Source organism: Andrographis paniculata, unplaced genomic scaffold (assembly GCF_009805555.1).
Source record: "Andrographis paniculata isolate CXL003 unplaced genomic scaffold, ASM980555v1 Contig46END, whole genome shotgun sequence".
Classification (NCBI taxonomy): domain Eukaryota; kingdom Viridiplantae; phylum Streptophyta; class Magnoliopsida; order Lamiales; family Acanthaceae; genus Andrographis; species Andrographis paniculata.
Genome location: NW_026137580.1, coordinates 1,140,535 through 1,160,025, shown reverse-complemented (window position 1 = coordinate 1,160,025; position 19,491 = coordinate 1,140,535). Strand labels below are relative to the sequence as shown.

Below are 19,491 nucleotides of genomic sequence, written 5' to 3'. Positions count from 1 at the left end.
GTATAATATGATATTATAAATATAAAAATAATTTTTAGTATAATACAATAAATAAAAAATAAATATTTAATTGGATATTTTCGAAGAATATATATATAGTACTATCTTGGTCCGGCTCTAAAGGTTTCATTATTTTTTGTGTGTTGATTTTTGAATATTAATTATCATATCAAAATATAGTACAATTAAAAAAAATACAAAAATACTTTCATTAATATCTTATAATATTAATAGAACGATATTTGTACAAAAAAAAATAAATATTTATATATATTTTTTATGAATCATAAAAGTTGAATAAAGTCTTATAATTGAAGACCTTGCCAGACTCTGTGTCTACTTAGGGTGTATTTGTTTGAAGGATTTTGGTGGATTTCCACTATTCATCCAATTTTTTTCCCCAAAAACATGAAATCAAACACCTATTTTTCATTTTTTATATTATACTAAAAATCAATTTTACATTCAAAACATCACATCAAACCCTATTTATATCACATCATACAACTATTCAAATTCAAAATTTTTACTATTAAAATCCCAACTCAAAATCCAAACCCCCAAACAAACACACCCTTATAATACTTTCATAAATTTTTACTATTTAAGATAACTTTAACGCACTGCATAGTGCAAAAATTAGGGAAAAGGGTTTCATTTTTGGAGTAATACCGTACACTGTACTCCAAAATGTAGTGGAGTGGAGTAGAGTTTGTGTACTTTTGCTATTTTTTTTTTTAGTATATTGTTTAATTTTATTTTTAAAAAAAATAATGTATAATTTTATTTTTTTAAAATAATAATTTTATTTTTTGAAAAGTGATATATAATTATATAGTTTTTTTAAAAATAATGTGTAATTATATATATTTGGGTTATATTGTAAAAATAAATTAAAATTGGAGTGTAATTTATAAATATAAAAATTTATATAAAATAAATATAAAGAAGAATATATAGAGAATATAGGTGAAAATTGAAGTTTATGATTGAAATAAAATTACTGTATAATGAGTTGGAGATGGTCTTATTCATTTTTTGGAAAGGCATTTTCGAACAAACAAAATTGAATAAAATTCATGCTCTTTGATTCAAAGATTTAATAATATTCCTTTCGTTTCATAACTAGATATTCGGTTGTTTTTTGCACGGAGTTTTAGAAATATTAGGATTATATTAAAATTTAGTAGGAATAAAGTAGAAATTGCTAAAATAATTGTGTGCATGACATTTGTCATTTGTGTGTAATATATTGTAAGTTGTAAAGTATTTGCACAAATACTATAAAAAGAAAATAAATATTTTTATTATTTGACGGACTAAAATAAAAAAATTGAATACTTTGTTTTGTTACAGGAAATATTATATTTTCGAATCCCAATAAATCTATTTTTGACTAAAAAAATAAATGCTGAAATTTAAAATAAAATTTATACTACTAATAATAAATTAGAAATTTAATTTTTTAAAATAAATAAAATTTATAAGAGAATAGTTGTCTTGTTTAAAATATAGAAAAATCTAATTCTACAACTAATATAAAAAACAAACAAAAGATTGAAAAATATAAATCCACCCAATCTTACACAAACCAAACATACAATGAGGATTCAAATCCTAAATATAAGTTCATCACATATAAATTGTGAAATCCCATCTCATAAATAAAAAAAAAAAAGTCGATTAATTAATTACGGTCTGTCGCTTTTCATAAACCCTAAAGCTAGAGCCATCCAAATCCTTTTTGCTCGAAGAAAATCCAGAGCCACCGTTGTGGGCAAGGGCAACTCTCGTGCGCGGGTTTCCTCGTTTTCTCGGTGGTTAAATTATTCCTCTGAGAATAAGGTATGGGGTCTGAGAAGAGGAAGCAGCTGGAAGAGAGTAAGGAGGAGGATTCCGAAGCTCCGCCGCTGAAGCAGCAGAGGGAGAATGGCCGTGTGGTGATGATGATGAATGAGCCCGTGGCTTGCCTGCACGACGTATCGTATCCAGAGGGTTATGTGCCCCGGCCATCGGCCACCGGCTTGATAAATCAACAGCACTCCAAGCCGGCCAAAGAATTCCCCTTTACTCTCGATCCTTTTCAGTCCGAAGCTATTAAGTGCCTCGACAATGGCGAATCCGTCATGGTAGGGTTATTTATTCTTTTTGATCACCAGAATGCTGTAAAGTTGTAGTCTTCTTTACTTCCTGCTCGATATATTTGATGCCGTTGGAATTTTGATTTCCCTGAAAACTAGTGAAAATTATATATATATATATATATCTGGAGGAGACTTTGATTTTTTCCTGTTGAGCTTCTTGTTTGAATGATTACAATATGGTTGAATGTGTGGTGGATTCGTAATGTGAAGCTGAGTTTTTTGTTGAAATGGTTTTAGGTTTCTGCCCATACCTCTGCCGGGAAGACTGTTGTGGCACTGTATGCGATAGCTATGTCGCTGCGGAACAAGCAGCGTGTTATATACACATCTCCGATCAAGGCGCTCAGCAATCAAAAGTACCGAGAGTTCAAGGAGGAGTTTTCTGATGTGGGATTGATGACAGGTGATGTCACCATTGATCCCAATGCTTCTTGCTTGGTGGGTTTGATTTTCAATTTTGTATCATGTCCAGCATTTTATGCAAATCGTATTATTGATTCAAGTCTTGGCATGACTTTTCAGGTGATGACTACGGAAATTTGGCGGAGCATGCAGTACAAAGGATCTGAGGTTGTCAGGGAGGTTGCATGGATTGTTTTTGATGAAGTGCATTACATGAGAGATAGAGAGAGAGGTGTGGTGTGGGAAGAAAGCATTGTAATGGCCCCTAAGAACTCCCGATTTGTGTTTCTCTCAGCTACTGTTCCTAATGCCAAGGAGTTCTCTGATTGGGTTGCTAAGGTGCTCTAAACGTATTTAGCAATTTTGGTTTGATAGTTAAAACTTTATATACCTCTATTAACTGTGTCTTGCTGCTTAACAAATACATAGATGAGTTTACATTTTTTTTGAGTCCCCTTGACTGGATAATGGTTGTCTTTGTTAACATCATAATTTATTAGCATTGAGGTACTGACGGGTAATTAAATAGCATCAGACACTTTACCTTGTCAATGTTTTTGGACGTAAGCGGTCCCCTGCTCCAACCATGCACCTAATATTATATGGAACAAAATTCTCATATACTGGAGGTTTTAGTCATCTGGGATCATGAAAATCTTTTTCAATTTTTGAATGGCTTCATTGACAACTAAGATCAGAAAAGAGCAGTTTAATACTTTTCACAGAAAGAATACGAGAGAGGATTACAAAAAAAAAACTGGGAAAAGGAAAAGTGTTGTGAAAGACATTTTAACATGGTTTATGTGAGAGTGTTGCATGAGATGTTGATCGTTTCTAGTTTTTACATGTTTTTTTAATTTGATTTGTGGCGTGGAGATTCCCAAATGTTTGTACACAGTTTTATTGTCTTCTCATAATCTTCTATCATTGCATTTTCTTGTTGATTTTTTTTGCTCCGGTTACCAGGCTCTGCAGTATTTGTCTAATAGATTATACATATATACAAGATTCTATAACAAAATATTGCTTTCCGCTGGCATTTATATGTGCCAGTTTATATTTTGAAATCTTTTAGCAAATTTGCTAATAACATATCATCATTTACAATACAGGTTCACCAGCAACCATGTCATATTGTTTATACTGATTATCGGCCTACACCTCTTCAGCATTATGTCTTTCCTTCTGGAGGAGAAGGTCTTTATTTAGTGGTTGATGAAAAAGGGAAGTTTCGGGAAGATAGCTTTCAGAAATCCCTAAATGCACTAATACCAACTAATGGAGACAAAAAGAAGGAGAATGGAAAATGGCAGAAAGGCTTAGTGTTGGGTAAAGCAGGTGAAGAGAGCGATATATTTAAAATGGTGAAAATGATTGTATCACGTCAATATGATCCCGTCATATGTTTCAGTTTTAGCAAAAGAGAATGTGAAGTTCTTGCTATGCAGGTAATTTCTTCTTCTCGTGATACTGGATGATGAAATCTTTGTAGCATTCAAAGCTTACCTTTTCAGATATTGTTGAACCCCTATGTTATGTTCAGAATTTGCTGAGTCCTGGATTATCCTTCTATATCATCCATCTAAAATTTAATAGTCTAGCCATTAAACTGAGTCTACAACCCTCATTCTTTTGTTTATATTGGAGTTGTTTGTGAAGTATGTTCTGTGGCACACTGTTTTTGTGACTTCACAATGTGAAGTGCAAAACATTCACTAGAAGGCGTCTAACTCTAATCTTCATTTATGATTATGACTCCTGGAGTGACCTAAATTGGTTTAATATTTTGAGTAACTCATGGGAATCATATTCTAGCATTACTCCTAGTTCTATTGATAGTAATTCATGTCAATAAAACACTAGCATTACTTATATAGGTACTGATAATAAATTTCTGCCGTGTTCTTCTTTCTTAAACTAGAGTATTGCATGTTGTACTTTGTAAACTACATTATTTCATCACTCCTGTTTTAATGATTTTATTGCTGCTCTAGAGAAAGAAATTCTGATTGGACTTGATTCTATTTAAGTTCTTACATGTTTATTTACAAATTCGGAGTTATTTGTTCATATATAGTTATATTGTCATTACAGCAGTGGAATAACAATTTTTACTTTCCAACTAGATGGCTAAACTGGACTTAAACAATGAGGACGAGAAAACTAATATTGAAACAATTTTCTGGAGTGCTATGGATATGCTATCAGATGATGATAAGAAGTTACCGCAGGTCAGTTTGTTATCGAGAAGATATTTTGTCATTGTTTCCTAATTTGTGTTCCAAACTTTAAATGTTTCTGGCACTGTTTCACTCGCTGATCATTTCCAGGTTTCAAATATGCTTCCGGTGTTGAAGCGAGGAATTGGTGTGCATCACTCTGGTTTGCTGCCCATTCTGAAAGAAGTTATTGAAATCCTGTTCCAGGAAGGACTCATCAAGGTTGGAAGAAGCTTTCCATATTCTCTACTTTGCTTGCTTGTGCTGTACTAGTGTTTCGTAATGTTGTGACCCCAAGTGGCAGATGATTGAGAATGCACAAGTGAGCTTCAGTTTGTTGAATTAGTTTTTATAGAAGTACAAGGTCATGACGAGGCATTTGATCTTACTCCCTATATTTCGATATGACTTGAGATAACTATTTTTAAAATTTCTTATAGGACACTGAAATATATATGATACTTAATTGGGGTTTATATCTGCATTTTAAATGTGAAAAGTAACCCGTTATGCATTTTTATCTGCATGCCTTATTGCATTGAGTTATTTGAGACGATTCATGTCCTATGTTGTTAAGGCCATTATGCCTCCAACATTGCTCCTTCCTATGTACCAGGAACTGATTTGATAATTTCATGTTGTAAGTTTCGGATGCATCCTTACTGATCCTTTTTCTTGTTCTTTGTCAGTGTTTGTTTGCTACTGAGACGTTCAGCATAGGTTTGAACATGCCTGCAAAAACTGTTGTTTTCACCAATGTTCGCAAATTTGATGGAGATAAGTTTAGGTGGTTATCTAGTGGGGAGTACATTCAGATGAGCGGTCGTGCTGGTCGACGTGGAATTGATGATCGTGGGATCTGTATTCTTATGGTTGATGAGAAGATAGAACCTTCTACAGCCAAGTCAATGCTGAAAGGCAGTGCAGATCCTCTGAACAGGTGACAACTCAAAAAGTTATTGATAAACTAAATTATTGATATTTTCTTACCGAAGTGGCCGAGAAGCATTTAGTATTGTTATGTAATTTGAAGAGTTCTTTTACTTTGCCTAGCATATTTTTATTTTGGTCCTAACTGGATCAATTGTTCTTATCTGATTTCTTCTAAGCATGGAATATTGAAGGCTGGCAGATTCATGTAGTACTCAGTATTGTTAAAATAGTTCCTTGTTTGTGCCCAAAACTGTTGATGTGTGTGTGCCTGGAAATGTCATTGATTTGTTTGAATTGAATACATTTAGCTGCACCTGATTAGGTAACTTCTACTGCATTGATCGAATTCTATCTGCAGCCATATAGGCACCATATAAATCTTCTCTCTCTTTGTATTATATGTGATGCCAATACAAATTTATTTGTGAAATTGGCATTGTAATTATTATTATTATTATTATTACTATTATTTCTTTTTTTTTTCTGATGGCTTACTTTATATCCAGTGCATTTCACTTGAGTTACAACATGCTTTTGAACCAAATCCGATCTGAAGATGGTGATCCTGAGAGTCTGTTAAGAAATTCTTTCTATCAGTTCCAAGCAGATCGAGCCATTCCTGATCTTGAGGTGGTCTACTTTTTTCATTTACTTATTATTATTATAATTATTATTATTATGTTAATGAGTATTAGCATGTCTCACATAATAAATGGCTTCTATTATTCTGATTGTCTTTGCAGAGACAAGCAAAGGTTCTTGAAGAGGAGAGAGATTCTATTGTTATAGATGAAGAAGATAGCATAGAAAATTATTACTCTCTGCTACAACAATATAAAGATTTGAAGAAGGATGTTCGAGACATAGTTTTTTCTCCAAAACATTGTTTGCCGTTTCTGCAGCCAGGCAGGCTTGTTTGTATTCAATGTTCGAAGAATGATGAGAGTTCCCCTCCCTTCTCTATGCATGATGAAGTTACTTGGGGAGTGATAATTAATTTTGAGAGGGTTAAAGGCGGGTCTGAAGGTGAGATGGGTGTAGTTTTATGACCTTCTATTGTTATACTATTCTTTTTATTAATCTTAAATGCTCAATTCAGATGATGCTAAGAGGAAGGTGGAAGATGCAAGCTACACTGTGGATGTCCTCACTAAGTGTAAAGTGCAGAAGGACGGAGTTTCCAGAAGAACAATCAAGACTCTTCCATTAAATGAACCTGGGGAGGCTGCTGTTGTTTCAATTTCTATTTCACAGGCAAGTCTCGATGGTTTTGTTTCAAATGCATTAGTCATTATACAGCATTCTCTGGGGTTTGCACACATTTTTTTCTTTACTTTGAAATCATCTATATAATATATATAATTCAGTTTTCTAAAAACTGTGCAAAGAATGAAGCATAGATTGATCACCTCTGTTTTATATGCTTACTATTTGCACAGACACATTATCTTTATATTTTACTGAAATCATCCTATTGTAATTATATGTTATGCATAGTGATACTGTCAAATTATATATATATTTTTCACTTTTCTTTCATTGCTTTATGCATGAAACTATGGTGACTACCATTACATCTGCTTTTCTTGTATAATAGTAAGCTTTTCTCCCCCAGCAGATTGCTTCTTTGAGCAGTATCCGGCTAATAATACCAAAAGATCTTCTTCCTCTAGAAGCTCGAGAAAATACACTGAAGAAAGTGTCCGAAGTCATCACTAGATTTGAAAAAGAAGGTGTTCCTCTTCTAGATCCTGAAGATGATTTGAAGGTATAGCACCATTAATAGGCTCCCTTCAAGGCTTTTTATCATTTTTATCTTCCTTTTGATTTGCGGATTTCAACTTTTTAGCTGGTTATCATGTTGTATATGCCATCCAGGTTCAAAGTAGCTCTTATAGGAAAGCGTCAAGAAGAATAGAAGCCCTGGAGAACCTTTTTGAAAAACACAAAATAGCCAAATCTCCACTGATAGAGCAACAGCTCAAAGTTCTGCATACGAAAAAAGAGATTATTGAAAAAATCAAATCTATAAAGAGAACATTGAGATCTTCCTCAGTCTTGGCATTCAAAGATGAACTTAAGGCCCGGAAAAGGGTACTTAGGAGACTCGGGTAAATTTCCTCATTATTGCATGCCATGATTCAGGTTTAAACTAATTGAGGCTTTCTTTGTTGTTTCAAATGTTTAGGTTGCGTAAGTCTTGAATATTGTACATTGAGTGTTACTTGTTTTCACTTTACCATCTGACGGCCAAAACTTTCCTCCTCTTTTATTTACACTGTTGCTTTTTTTACAACATTCTACTATCTGAAGGAAAATGGAATGAAGACAACCGAAACTTGAGTGACACGTGTCCCCCAAAATGAGTTGTTAATTTTTTCATTTCTCAATCCAATTGACTTTGCTGATTATCATATCATAGTTGATGGTGATCTGAAGTTATGAAAGATCAAAATCCTCATTGCCGATTATGAAAAACAGAATGGGCACCGTAACTTGTTAACAGAATCCGCTTTCGTCTCCTATGGCTTCCTGTGGTTTTGACTGTGCGGTCGAATACACTGTTCTTTATTTGCTGTCTATTTTGTTCTCTACAATGATCTATTTTCGTCAAAATGCTAATGATTTTAGAAAACATGCAGATATATTACAAGTGACGATGTTGTGGAGTTAAAGGGGAAGGTTGCGTGTGAGATCAGCAGTGCAGATGAATTAACGTTGACAGAGCTTATCTTCAGTGGACTTCTGAAGGACATAAAAGTGGAGGAGATGCTTTCAATTCTATCATGTTTTGTATGGCAAGAAAAGCTTCAGGAAGCTCAAAAGCCTCGGGATTCACTCGAGTTACTATTCACTCAATTGCAAGAAACAGCACGCAAGGTAGCCAAGGTCCAGCTCGAGTGCAAGGTACAAGCAGATCTTATCCATAGTTTTTATATATCTTATCAAAACCTTTGGCATCAAATAAACATATATATATATATACATCAAACCACATACTCCCTCCATCCCCCTTACCGTATACATTTTTCTATTTCCGTCCGTCCTATGTTACCGTATACATTTCCTTTCTTTAGTAATTTAACCTTATTATTTTACATAAATACCTTTACTTTACCATCACATTATTGTGTTTTTATAGCAGAATTATTTTTATACTACTTTAACTATTCATTTTAGTTAAAATACTATTATTTTTTAAATTCAGTGCCAAAAGTAAATGCATACTTTATGACGGGACTTTGGGGAGTATTTTCTAGCAGTGGCGAAAAACATGGAAATGCTCTGATAATCAATTCCTTCTTTATTTGAATTTAATATAGCGGTTGCAGCTGTTTTGAACCTTTTTATTTACTTATAGAGCAAACATTAACCATTTGTGATCACTTATTCTCACACCAGGTTCAGATTGATGTCGAGAATTTCGTAAGTTCTTTCAGACCAGATATTATGGAAGCTGTTTACGCCTGGGCCAAAGGGTCCAAATTCTACGAAATAATGGAAATGACACCGGTCTTCGAGGGCAGCCTTATCCGCGCAATCAGGAGATTGGAAGAAGTCCTTCAGCAGCTAATTCAAGCAGCAAAATCCATCGGCGAGACAGATCTTGAAGCGAAATTTGAGGATGCCGTTGGCAAGATCAAGAGAGACATTGTCTTCGCCGCATCATTGTACCTGTAAGCCTACATATGTTAAATGCTACGACACTTTTTGGTAATTGGGGAGCAGCCATGTTGCCGGATGCATGATCTGAGAGAATATGTGCCGGCGTGATTTAGTTTTTGCGCGTCGTAAAAAGTCACGATGCCGTGTAGATGTACATGGAGGGATTTTTGGTAACTAGGGCCCGTTCATATGCTGATATTATTATTTTTACTGGACAATGAATAGGTCATAGTCACACTTGAAATTTGCACACATTATTGTGTTGTATCTTGATTGAAGATATATATATATATATATATATGGTGAAATGTTTTTAATCTCTTTGTTAGAAGTTTCTTTCCCATGTGCCCTATTCATTGTAATTTCACGCTACCCAATGCTGTTGTTAATGTTTGTATGGGAGTTTGGATTTCGGTTTGAGATTTGAATAATAAAAATTTTAAATTTAAATAGTTGTATGATGTGATATAAATAGATATTAATGTAATATAAATAGATATTGATGTAATATTTGAATATAAAATTAATTCATAGTATGATATAAAAAAGTGAAAAATAGATGTTTGATTTGATGTTTATGTGGAAATTTTTTTATAAATATGCAATTCACCACTTAATGTGCCAAATGTATTCAAATTAGCATTGATGTGTCTTTCTAAGTGATGAGTAATATACATATAATTATGTTGTATATGTTCTATAAATTATAATTTAAAGGTAAATTGCATTATACTAATAAAATGTACAAATAGAAGAATAAAATGTCTTAACATTTTATACTTTATCAAGGATACGAAAAACATGTTGCCAAGTATACTTTATTTGATCTGCATGCGCCCAAAATCCGAATCTTCATTTTTAAACCCTTGGAATTACAAATATAGTTATTATTTTTTATTATTTTATTTCAAGAAACAGTAAATATACTAAAAAATAATTGTTTTTATCTGATTTTAAAAGTTCTTTTACTGTTCTTTAAGATAAATGAATATATTTGTTTAGAAATGAGTATTATGAAATTTATTTGCAATTTGAGCGCGTGTAAGTAAAAAACTGATAAATAAGATGGCCGAGGAATTAGACGCAGTTTATAAAACCTACACAATTTTAAAAATATTGGGAATTTTACGCAATTTTGTTAAACCAGATATGAATTTTATGAGATTTAGCCAAATAAAAATGATATTCTTTAATGTATACTCAAATTTAGTAATAGGTACCTATTTTTATTTTAAAATTAATTTAAAGCAAATTGTTTTATACTTTATTATAAATGCACAAAATAAAAGAGTAAAATGCCTTGAAGGATTGAATATTTTATTTCAGAGTTTGTAAACTGAAGATGAGTCGGTTGTTAAAAATTTTATCTATTTATTTTATTAAAAAAATTATTTAAAATATTGCATTCTCTTCGTTTATATAATATTTGCATGATTAAATATTTTATTTGTATAATACATATAACATAAGATATTATACAGAATAAAGAAAATACTAGTTATTTTATGCATTTATAATAAAAACATAATGTGATTTATCATTCATTTAAATGTAAAATTATTATTTTAGTCTTATATTTGGCTAATCTCTAATCACAAACACAAATTGATTGTTCTTCTTGGTCGCCATGGTTCCTACTTAATCACAAGACTCAGTTATTATTCTTGTTCTAATCGCACATACTCAGTCATACCCTAATTGCACACTCATATATGCTATTTCTTTCTCGTGTATACATATATTTATATGTAAATATATTTCAATAACATGCATGTATGTCATTTAATCCTTATATATATATCAAAAGCCCTAAGATTATGGCCCCCTTCCTGGGCTGGACCCTGAGCGGTCGCCCTCATGGCCCACCCCAGGAACGGCCCGAATATATGCAATTGGTATCTTATAATTACATCGGTTTATATCACATCATACAATTATTTAAATTCAATTTTTTTACTATTCAAATCTCAAAACTCAAAATCCAATCCCCGAACAAACACACCCTTAATAATTAAGAATCATCTTCCATCATCCAATATTAGGAAACTGATACGATCGATCACACAGTTATTTTACTTGGAAGCTTTTGAATTTAAGGATGCAATCCAGAGCCCGCTCGAACTCGCGGTCTTCCACGGCCACCGTGAACCGGCAGTATCCCGGAATTCCGGTCCACGCCGGGCTGTTAATCAACAGCCCCGTGCTCCTTACAACGGCTTCCCGGATATTCGACTCATCCACCTTCATTTCCTGCATGCCGTCGCCTGATATTTCCATGATTCTCACCGGCTTACCTAAATAGGCAGCCGGCTTCGCTACAACCGATATCCCAGATTGAGCTCCGAGCACTTCCCAGCCGCAACTTTCAAGCATCTGCAGCGAGCAATGCACGATAAGAAAAAACGGCGAATGGTTGGCTATTATGTATTTGAGATATTCCAGATATTTAGTTTTAAATTTAGTAGATTTAAATTTAGACGTATATAAAATTATTTAGATTTGAGTTCGAATCTGTTTTTATGTTGCGAAGATGCATGTGTACCTGCTTCAGTTGTTTGTATCTGCTTCGGAGTATTTCCGTCTGCTTCGAGATTGCATTCGACAGGTCCGTTGTCTTCTTCTCCCGGAGATCTAGCAGATTCTTAACTGCGTATTTAACGGTGCTGTGGGGTTTGCTAAGTCCCCCGAAGCTACGGAAGGTCTCAGCCATGGATGGCCTGTCGATAACAAGAAATCCAAACCCAATCCCGACACTTAGCATCTTGTTAAACAATCCGCCGAGGAGGAAAACACAGAAGTTTGAGTTAGTCGAGGAAAGTTTCGCGAGAGTAGGCTCCAAATTCCAGCCTTTAACTTCTTCGGAGTCGAACTCTGCTCCAGAGAACGAAGTATCGAGAATCACTCGAGCTCCGGACTTAGCACATACAGATAATAACTTATCGATCTCGTCGTTGCTGTATAGCAATCCGGTGGGACTGATGGTTGGACCCGAAATGTAGATCCACGGTTTAGCGACAGTATCTAATGCCCGAGCAAGAGTTTTCTCGGTTAACTTGTATCCGTGCTCTGGATCAGTAGGGATGCTTACGACATTAGCATTCAGAAATTTAGCTGCAGATACGTAATTTCCATTCGATCCGGTCGGGAAGAAGAGTGTCGCCCCCTCGTGGATGCAGCAGAGTATTAGCTTGCTGAGGAGTGCCACTACACTGTCTGCGTAGATGAATTCTGCGTCGCGGTTGGCTGGAAAGCCATAGTTGCTGTAGATCAATTGCTGAATGCCGTGTTTAATGTCAGTTTCGGGCTCTGTTATGTTCTGCCGAGCAAAGCTCTCGAAGATGGCTGCCTTGACTGGAGTTGATATAGGGAGAAAGCTTTGGTCGACGTCCATATGAACAAGTGTGTCGCCATCCGGATCGTCCACTGCTAACTCGGCATGATCGAGTATGGAGAAGGCCGTAGAACTGGCAAAGCCATCATCTACTCCTTGGTTGTCACAGATCCTCTGAAGATAGGAGAAGACGTAAGATATGATCAACAATAATTACAATCGAATCGAAGAAAACAACTGAACTGCACTTTCAGCAATAATCGAGCTTAGAAATGGATTATAACCTGTGGAGCCATATGTCGATCAGTAAGCTGAAACGCTAGAAGCTCATGAAAGATACATCTGTAGTAATACTGACTGATGATCGAAGTGTTTCCTTGTAAAAGCTCCACAGTCTTGCACAGTGCCTTGAACATTGTCTCCTCCTCAGAGATCACAAATGCAACTTCCAAATCCGAATAGACCTGGAATTCGAAGGAGTGTTACATGAGCGTGTAAGTAACTTACCGAAGAAAAAGTGAGACTCGAACAAGAACAAAATCGAATGCCAGGTTTGTGTACTTGATTTTTAAGTAAGCCACAGACAACAGCAGCATGTGAAGGAAGAGTATTTCCGGCAAGATATTTGAAGACGCCGTTGGAACAGGGAAGGCTGGATAGCTCAAAGTGGTCTGAGATATCTAAGAACAGTCGACATCCTATTTCTTTTGTGACATTCAAAAGGTGCTCAAAGGAGGAGCTAGTGACTGACTCGAATTGTGCTATCCCAGTGAACACAACTTCTGGCTTCAGTTTCTTTATCATCTCTATCATCAAATCTGACTGGCATGGAGCTTCGATGACAGTGATAGCTTGTGCTGAACGCATTCCTCTTTCTTTTTTCTGAAAATCGATTTGAAGTTTCAGAAGTGTTTGATTTATACAAATGCAGGTACAATCATGTCGAAGAGGAATAAATGTCTATAACGATCTCAAGGTGTTTGTAAGTGACAATATGAAGTGTTAGTAAGCGACGAATGCAGCTAAAACCATCTCAAGGTGTTTGATAGTTAATTAACCAAAAATAGTAGAGCTTTCTGATTCAATACAATAGAGCTGTGGTATAAAATAAAGGTCATGAAATGCTTTGTCACTTCACAAAATGTAAATCTAAAAGCACATTTTGTCATACAACTCCTTTTAGCTAAGAATATCGAAGACAGGAGGATATAACATATGTATTCGGTATTCATATTCAGATCAGAAACTTTCTGAGAAAGAAAAAGTATTAAGGAAGATCTTTTGATTTAGGGCAATGGAATTCAATCACATAACGACCTTTAAATGTAAAAAGGCATATGAATATTGACTTCTGCAATCAACATACCTCAATGTTAAGGGATGTTATCCATTGCCTTGGTAAATGCCGGGATAATTGTTCATCAACAATGGCGAGTTGCGGAGACAGCAGAAGTAAAGCACTTTCAATTGCCACAGTCCTTGAAGGAAATATGACAACATTCTAGAAAAGCCGAAAGGGGAAAGCAGAGAAATAAATGGCGAAGTATACCAAAAAGAAACAGTAGAACAAAAATTTATTATTACAGTTATGGTATGTTGTTCGGTAACATGATGTTCAGAATGATAGAGATGCAGTGATAATGATAGAGACAATCAAAATACAGTTTGAGAGAGGTTCCTTACATCTGCATGAAGGGGAATATGATGGTATGTTTTCATGAATCTAGCAATCAGACTACGAAGTTGTCTACTCCCAGCAGGCGGTTCGTATGGGAAAAATGAAATTTCTTTCAAAACATCAGCAAGATAAGCAAGGAATGGAATTTTTTCATCGGCAACAGAGTCATCTTCGAAAGAGAGGTCTAAAGAGCTGCTGACATCATCGAATCCATTTTCAAGAAACTTGAATATCTTCTTTACCTGTCACTTCATGCTTATTCTCATGAGGCTTTAGGTTCTCTTGTAACAGAAAAAATACATAGAGAGAAGTCATACCTGAGTAGGTTGACGGAGTTGACAGCTATATACTGATAAAGCATGGGAAATGTGACCTCCAGCTTTGGCATAGGCCCAGGCAGATCGGGCACAGATGGGATGGTCTCCAGCAAGCCCCATGAAGAACTCAAACCGGTGTGGACTGTTCTTCTCAATTTCAACCAATGCTGCAATGTCTGTGTCAGGTGCCTGAAAGAGAAGAAATCAGAACAAAAGTAGTTTCATTCATCCGTTAAAATTAATAACCTTTCAGTAGAACCTGGAGAATTTTTGTCTGCCAAAGCTTGTTAACATGGAGACCACGCCGCTCGAATAAGCGCTTACATACAGCTTGTCCTGGTCGTCCTCCCATATTGAAGATCATAATCCCTGAAGGTTTCATAACTGAAATTCCTTCTTCGACAGCCCTTGCTATTAATCCTAAGCCAAATTGATCTTCAACAAAGCCCTGAGGAGAATAAAAGGAGCTCAAAACAACTAAAAGACAAGTTCTTCTGATTTATGCATGGTGATTGGGGCAGAAGAGAAAATATGATGTTTCAAAATTCTGAACAAATGTCTATTTTGTGCACAACTTTAAAGTAGATATAAAACAATTAAAGAATTTTCTGATCAAACATGAAAATTCCAGCATACCTGGAGGCGAACTTACTACCATATTTTGTTTGCATGAATTCAATATATACCGGAAACCTATAATAATTTTAATGGAGGAGATTAAAAAGTCTGTATCAGTTAGCAATAAAACTATCTCAGCGAAAGAATCAACTCTCAGTGGAAAAGGACAAAAAGACAACTCATATAGGATCCTTAGAATGGGAAATCTGGCTGTTCTACACCATCATATAGATTTATCAATAAATTATTCACATCGCTTACAAAGCCAGCATTGCTAGGCCTAGCTGAATTAGGGAGGATGACAATCGGCCAGGCCCATTGCCTTGTGCTATGTTAATGAAGTCTTTCAAGTTAGTTCGGCTGTAGGATTGTTTTGGGGCATAGGTTGCATCATTTGATTGAGTCCTAATTAGGGAGTGGGTGTGTGTAAGGATGTTTGGCATCTAAGGGTAATATCACTTGATTGAGTCCTAGATTATTAAGGGTTTAGGGTTTAGGGAAGGATTCATTCATTCAGTGGTTCTGAATTTTCGACCTTTAACTTGAAACAGGTTCTCCCTATAGTATATAGTGTGATTCTTTCAATTAAATTGGATTCACTTTCTATCACATCACAATATAAAGATATTGAGAAACCATACACTTGAGTGCAAAGCATTCAAAACATGTTATAAACTAAGCAACACTTATATTCGACAATAAGGTGAAGTTACAAAAATTGTAGCTAACCTGGAGGGCACAATAGTTACTCAGAGCATGTAAGAATTCTTCACTAGCATTCTCAGTTATAATTTTGGACATCGCATCTGGATTGGGATTAAGAATCTGCATATCATAAAATGAGAATGATAAGGACATTGAAACAGTCTCATCATAGAACTCTAACATACAAATGTTGGGACAATCACACAACATAGGAACATAATATTTTCCATTGAATGATGATTACCTGTGGTATGCAGCCAACGATTCGCTCAAGTTCTATCTGATTGTCACTGCAGTATGACAATAGATCAGATTCGTGAAACCCGACCCTATCAAGCAAAGTCTTTTTCTCCTGATCATATATAGGTTGCCCCTTCTCATCCAAAGCATTCAAGTACAAATTTATCCAAGAAATTTTGACTGCTCGTGGATTGATATCAAGTCCATACACCTGCAAAGTGGTAGCTGAGTGCATTAAGAAACCATTGCCTACTTGTCAAGCAAGGACTAATAAACATGGTAACCATCAGTAGCAAATAGAAATAGGAAACCAGGGACCTTTGAGGGTAACCATTTCTCTGCCATCGCAATGGATATCCATCCATTCCCACAACCAAGCTCAGCAACTATTTTGTCCTTGAAATCAGAATCAGGATGTCGGTTTAGTCCCTCATAGAACGTGAAGGACCAATCCTCTGGCATAAATATACTGGGTATGACAATCATAGGGAGTTTCTTTCTCTTCTGGAAACCTGTAACATTAAATCATCTTACCAGAGCAACCAAAACATACTTAAAACTGACCTAGTGCAACCAAATTGAGCAACAAAATGTTTCAACTAAATCCATAAACACAGAAGCGTATTATAATTTAATTTTAAAAGATGAAAAGCATATGGTCATAACAGATAATTAAACACTGAAAAACACCAGCCAAGTAGATGCAGAAGATACACATGGAATACAAAAAGATATCAATCAAAGGATGGTTGGTCTTTGCTTGTGTTTTATTAATTTGAAATTCAAAAGTTTACCACTTCGATGTAGCCTTTGTAAAACAGAACTGAGGTTACATCTTTATGAAGAGTTAATGACTATCACAAAGCAATCTTCCAATCATCTGATCGATTTCTATTACGAAAAATTTAAACCCCAGCTCATACTCAGTCCCAGTGAACTTAACGTTCAACTAAATTCGGAAGAGGACGCTATAAGATGCTGATTTTGAAGTCGTTAAATAGTATAATTACCATTCCTTGAATTTGAATAGGTTTTGATCTATTGCATCAACTGATTATAACGATATTTATTCCGAATCCAAATCACAGTTTAAAAATTAAAAGAGAAAGACAGGAAACTAATCAGTCCAGTGTGGGTACATAAAAAATTAGCTGTAGTCTGTTCTGCGGCTGCTACTGTAGCATTTTGTAATAATTTCAAAGAATCCAAAACAGGAACAAATAGAATTCTGTGTGTGATCAATAAAGGTGAAATTTCAAACAGGATCCGTGAAGTTTACGTGACAATTCTTCAACTTTTGAAAAAGGCATGTCCGCTTCCATTCTATCATCGAGTAATTTTAAAAAACCAATGAACGGAAAACCCCTCAGCATTTTCCGCCCAAAATTTCAAAAAATATCGCCTAAAATCAGAACCAAAAGCCACAAAATCCGCCCACACACGCGCGAGATGAACTCACCAATCGCGTCAACGCACGCACGTTAAACGTACACATACCTGCATACTGCTCGAGATACACCTCCTGAATTTGGAAATGGTAAGTCTGGAGACACTGCTCGGAGGCGTTTCTCGACTCGAAGCGTCTCTGAAGCTCCGCAAGGAAGATCCGAGTTTCGGTTCGGGTAATCGGATCCTCGAGAAGTTCAAGGAGTGATCGGAGCTCAGCGTAGGCGGCGTCGCCGGAGTGCTGGCACCGCTTGAGGAACTCCTCGACCGATCCCAGCGCGCCACTTGCTCTGCCCATAGCTCTCGGTCAACTGCTTCCTCCCGCGCAGAGACAACGACGCACAGTCTCCTTCACTCCCCAGAGAAGAAACCACTCGGCAATGGCCTTTGCTGTACTGCTACCAACTAACTACCTGTGTCTGTAGTCTGTAGTCTGTAGTCTGTACTATACGTATGTATGTATACATATATATATAAAATATTCCCAACACGTTCTTATAATAGATTTGTTACATTAAAATATAAAATTTGCATGTGACAACATATTACGAACCTCGGTTCATATGTTTGGTGAGTGTTCTTACAAGTTTTGGGAGTTCAAGCCTCCGTTTTGGATCGATCCATGGTTTTCCAAAACTTTTTTAATTTTAAAAACCAGCACTATTTGTTTCTTTTTGCAAGTATAGTTTGGACACCGGATTTAAGAAATATTATATTATATTAGTTGTTGGTAAAAAGCATGATAAATAATTTTTTGTTCTTGTGAGTATATTAGTGTAAAAAGTAGTGACAATTGTATAATAATAATAAAAAATAATGCTAGTTTTTACCGTGATATGATTATTTATGGAAATAAGATTATTGTTTTGGGACCAACAAAAATGATAAACAAGACTGTTATATTGGGACGGACGGAGTATATTTTAATATTAGTATCGTATTAATTTGTAATTAAAAAGATAAAAATATCATGTTAGTATGTGTAATAGTATAAAAATAATATTTTCTCCGTCCAGTTATAAAGTATACGTATTTATATTTTGGGACGTACAATTATAAAGTAACCATTTCATTAAATACCCTTTTTTTTTTTTTTCCACAAATACCCTTACTTTACATCACATCATTACTTTTATACCAAAAAATAAAGGCAAAAATATTATTATACTACTTTTACCTATCAACTATAATTAAAATATTATTATTTCTTAAACTCCGCGCCAAAAAGTAAATGTATACTTATTGTTTGGACGGAGGAAGTAGTATTTATATAATATATTGAACATTGTAATAATATTTCTTATGTTAGGTAGATTGTAAAATTATTAAATTAAAAAATGATATTTGAATTTAAGATGAACAAAAATAGAAAATAATAGTATCATTTCATTTGATGATCGAACTAGCTTCCCGACTCGGGAGGGAAGGGGGGAGCAAAATTATTATGTGGATTTTTTTTTACTATATTTTTAAAATTTTAATATACTTAAATTTTCAATTTTTTGTTTTATTTTATAAATAATTTGACTTTTTTTATATGAAAGAAAAAAATAAAACTGTAAGAACTAATTTTTTCCTTCACTTCGATTTTGAGTTACTTTATCTCATTTGATTCCCCTTGCTATTATAATGAATCATAAAAAAGAAAAAAAATATAATATAACTATAGTAATATTTGAAATAAAAAATTATATTTTTTATATGAATATTTATAATTAAAATTATTATATAGTATTGTAAATTAAAATAATAAAATAAAAGATAAATAGAGTAAAAAATTTGGATTGAATAA

General features: G+C 34.6%; 2 protein-coding genes across 3 annotated transcripts; one reads left to right on the top strand and one right to left on the bottom strand.

Annotated features, from left to right (window-relative positions):
- The first annotated feature begins 1,679 nt into the window (after positions 1 to 1,679).
- LOC127252445 (DExH-box ATP-dependent RNA helicase DExH9) lies at positions 1,680 to 9,780 on the top strand. Of its 2 annotated transcripts, XM_051276616.1 has the most exons (14): positions 1,680 to 2,129; positions 2,382 to 2,582; positions 2,667 to 2,885; positions 3,659 to 3,994; positions 4,673 to 4,777; positions 4,877 to 4,987; positions 5,455 to 5,705; positions 6,205 to 6,328; positions 6,442 to 6,724; positions 6,798 to 6,952; positions 7,317 to 7,466; positions 7,577 to 7,809; positions 8,341 to 8,605; positions 9,101 to 9,780. In XM_051276616.1, exons 1-14 carry the CDS (start codon positions 1,848 to 1,850, stop codon positions 9,377 to 9,379), a joined length of 2,994 nt encoding a protein of 997 aa, XP_051132573.1. In that variant the 5' UTR covers positions 1,680 to 1,847; the 3' UTR covers positions 9,380 to 9,780. The 2 variants fall into 2 exon arrangements, with proteins under 2 accessions (XP_051132573.1, XP_051132574.1); XM_051276617.1 differs by lacking the exon at positions 1,680 to 2,129 and having other exon boundaries at positions 2,408 to 2,547.
- A 1,518-nt stretch (positions 9,781 to 11,298) lies between these two features.
- Positions 11,299 to 18,132, bottom strand: LOC127252443 (methionine S-methyltransferase-like). The gene is made up of 12 exons (XM_051276615.1): positions 17,751 to 18,132; positions 16,572 to 16,765; positions 16,258 to 16,464; positions 16,038 to 16,133; positions 14,950 to 15,138; positions 14,691 to 14,879; positions 14,379 to 14,615; positions 14,062 to 14,196; positions 13,257 to 13,577; positions 12,980 to 13,159; positions 11,907 to 12,869; positions 11,299 to 11,737 (listed from the first exon to the last, which is right to left on the bottom strand). Exons 1-12 carry the CDS (start codon positions 17,995 to 17,997, stop codon positions 11,432 to 11,434), a joined length of 3,264 nt encoding a protein of 1,087 aa, XP_051132572.1. The 5' UTR covers positions 17,998 to 18,132; the 3' UTR covers positions 11,299 to 11,431.
- Between the last annotated feature and the right edge of the window lie 1,359 nt (positions 18,133 to 19,491).

Excerpts from the sequence above, each read along its gene's own strand:
- LOC127252445 (XM_051276616.1), top strand. The coding sequence starts at position 1,848 with ATGGGGTCTGAGAAGAGGAAGCAGCTGGAAGAGAGTAAGGAGGAGGAT. Across the intron at positions 4,778-4,876 it reads ATGATAAGAAGTTACCGCAG|GTTTCAAATATGCTTCCGGT; the intron begins GTCAGTTTGTTA and ends GATCATTTCCAG. Across the intron at positions 6,329-6,441 it reads GAGCCATTCCTGATCTTGAG|AGACAAGCAAAGGTTCTTGA; the intron begins GTGGTCTACTTT and ends TTGTCTTTGCAG.
- LOC127252443 (XM_051276615.1), bottom strand. The coding sequence starts at position 17,997 with ATGGGCAGAGCAAGTGGCGCGCTGGGATCGGTCGAGGAGTTCCTCAAG. Across the intron at positions 16,465-16,571 it reads AGAAATGGTTACCCTCAAAG|GTGTATGGACTTGATATCAA; the intron begins GTCCCTGGTTTC and ends ACCACTTTGCAG. Across the intron at positions 13,578-14,061 it reads TAACATCCCTTAACATTGAG|AAAAAAGAAAGAGGAATGCG; the intron begins GTATGTTGATTG and ends ATCGATTTTCAG.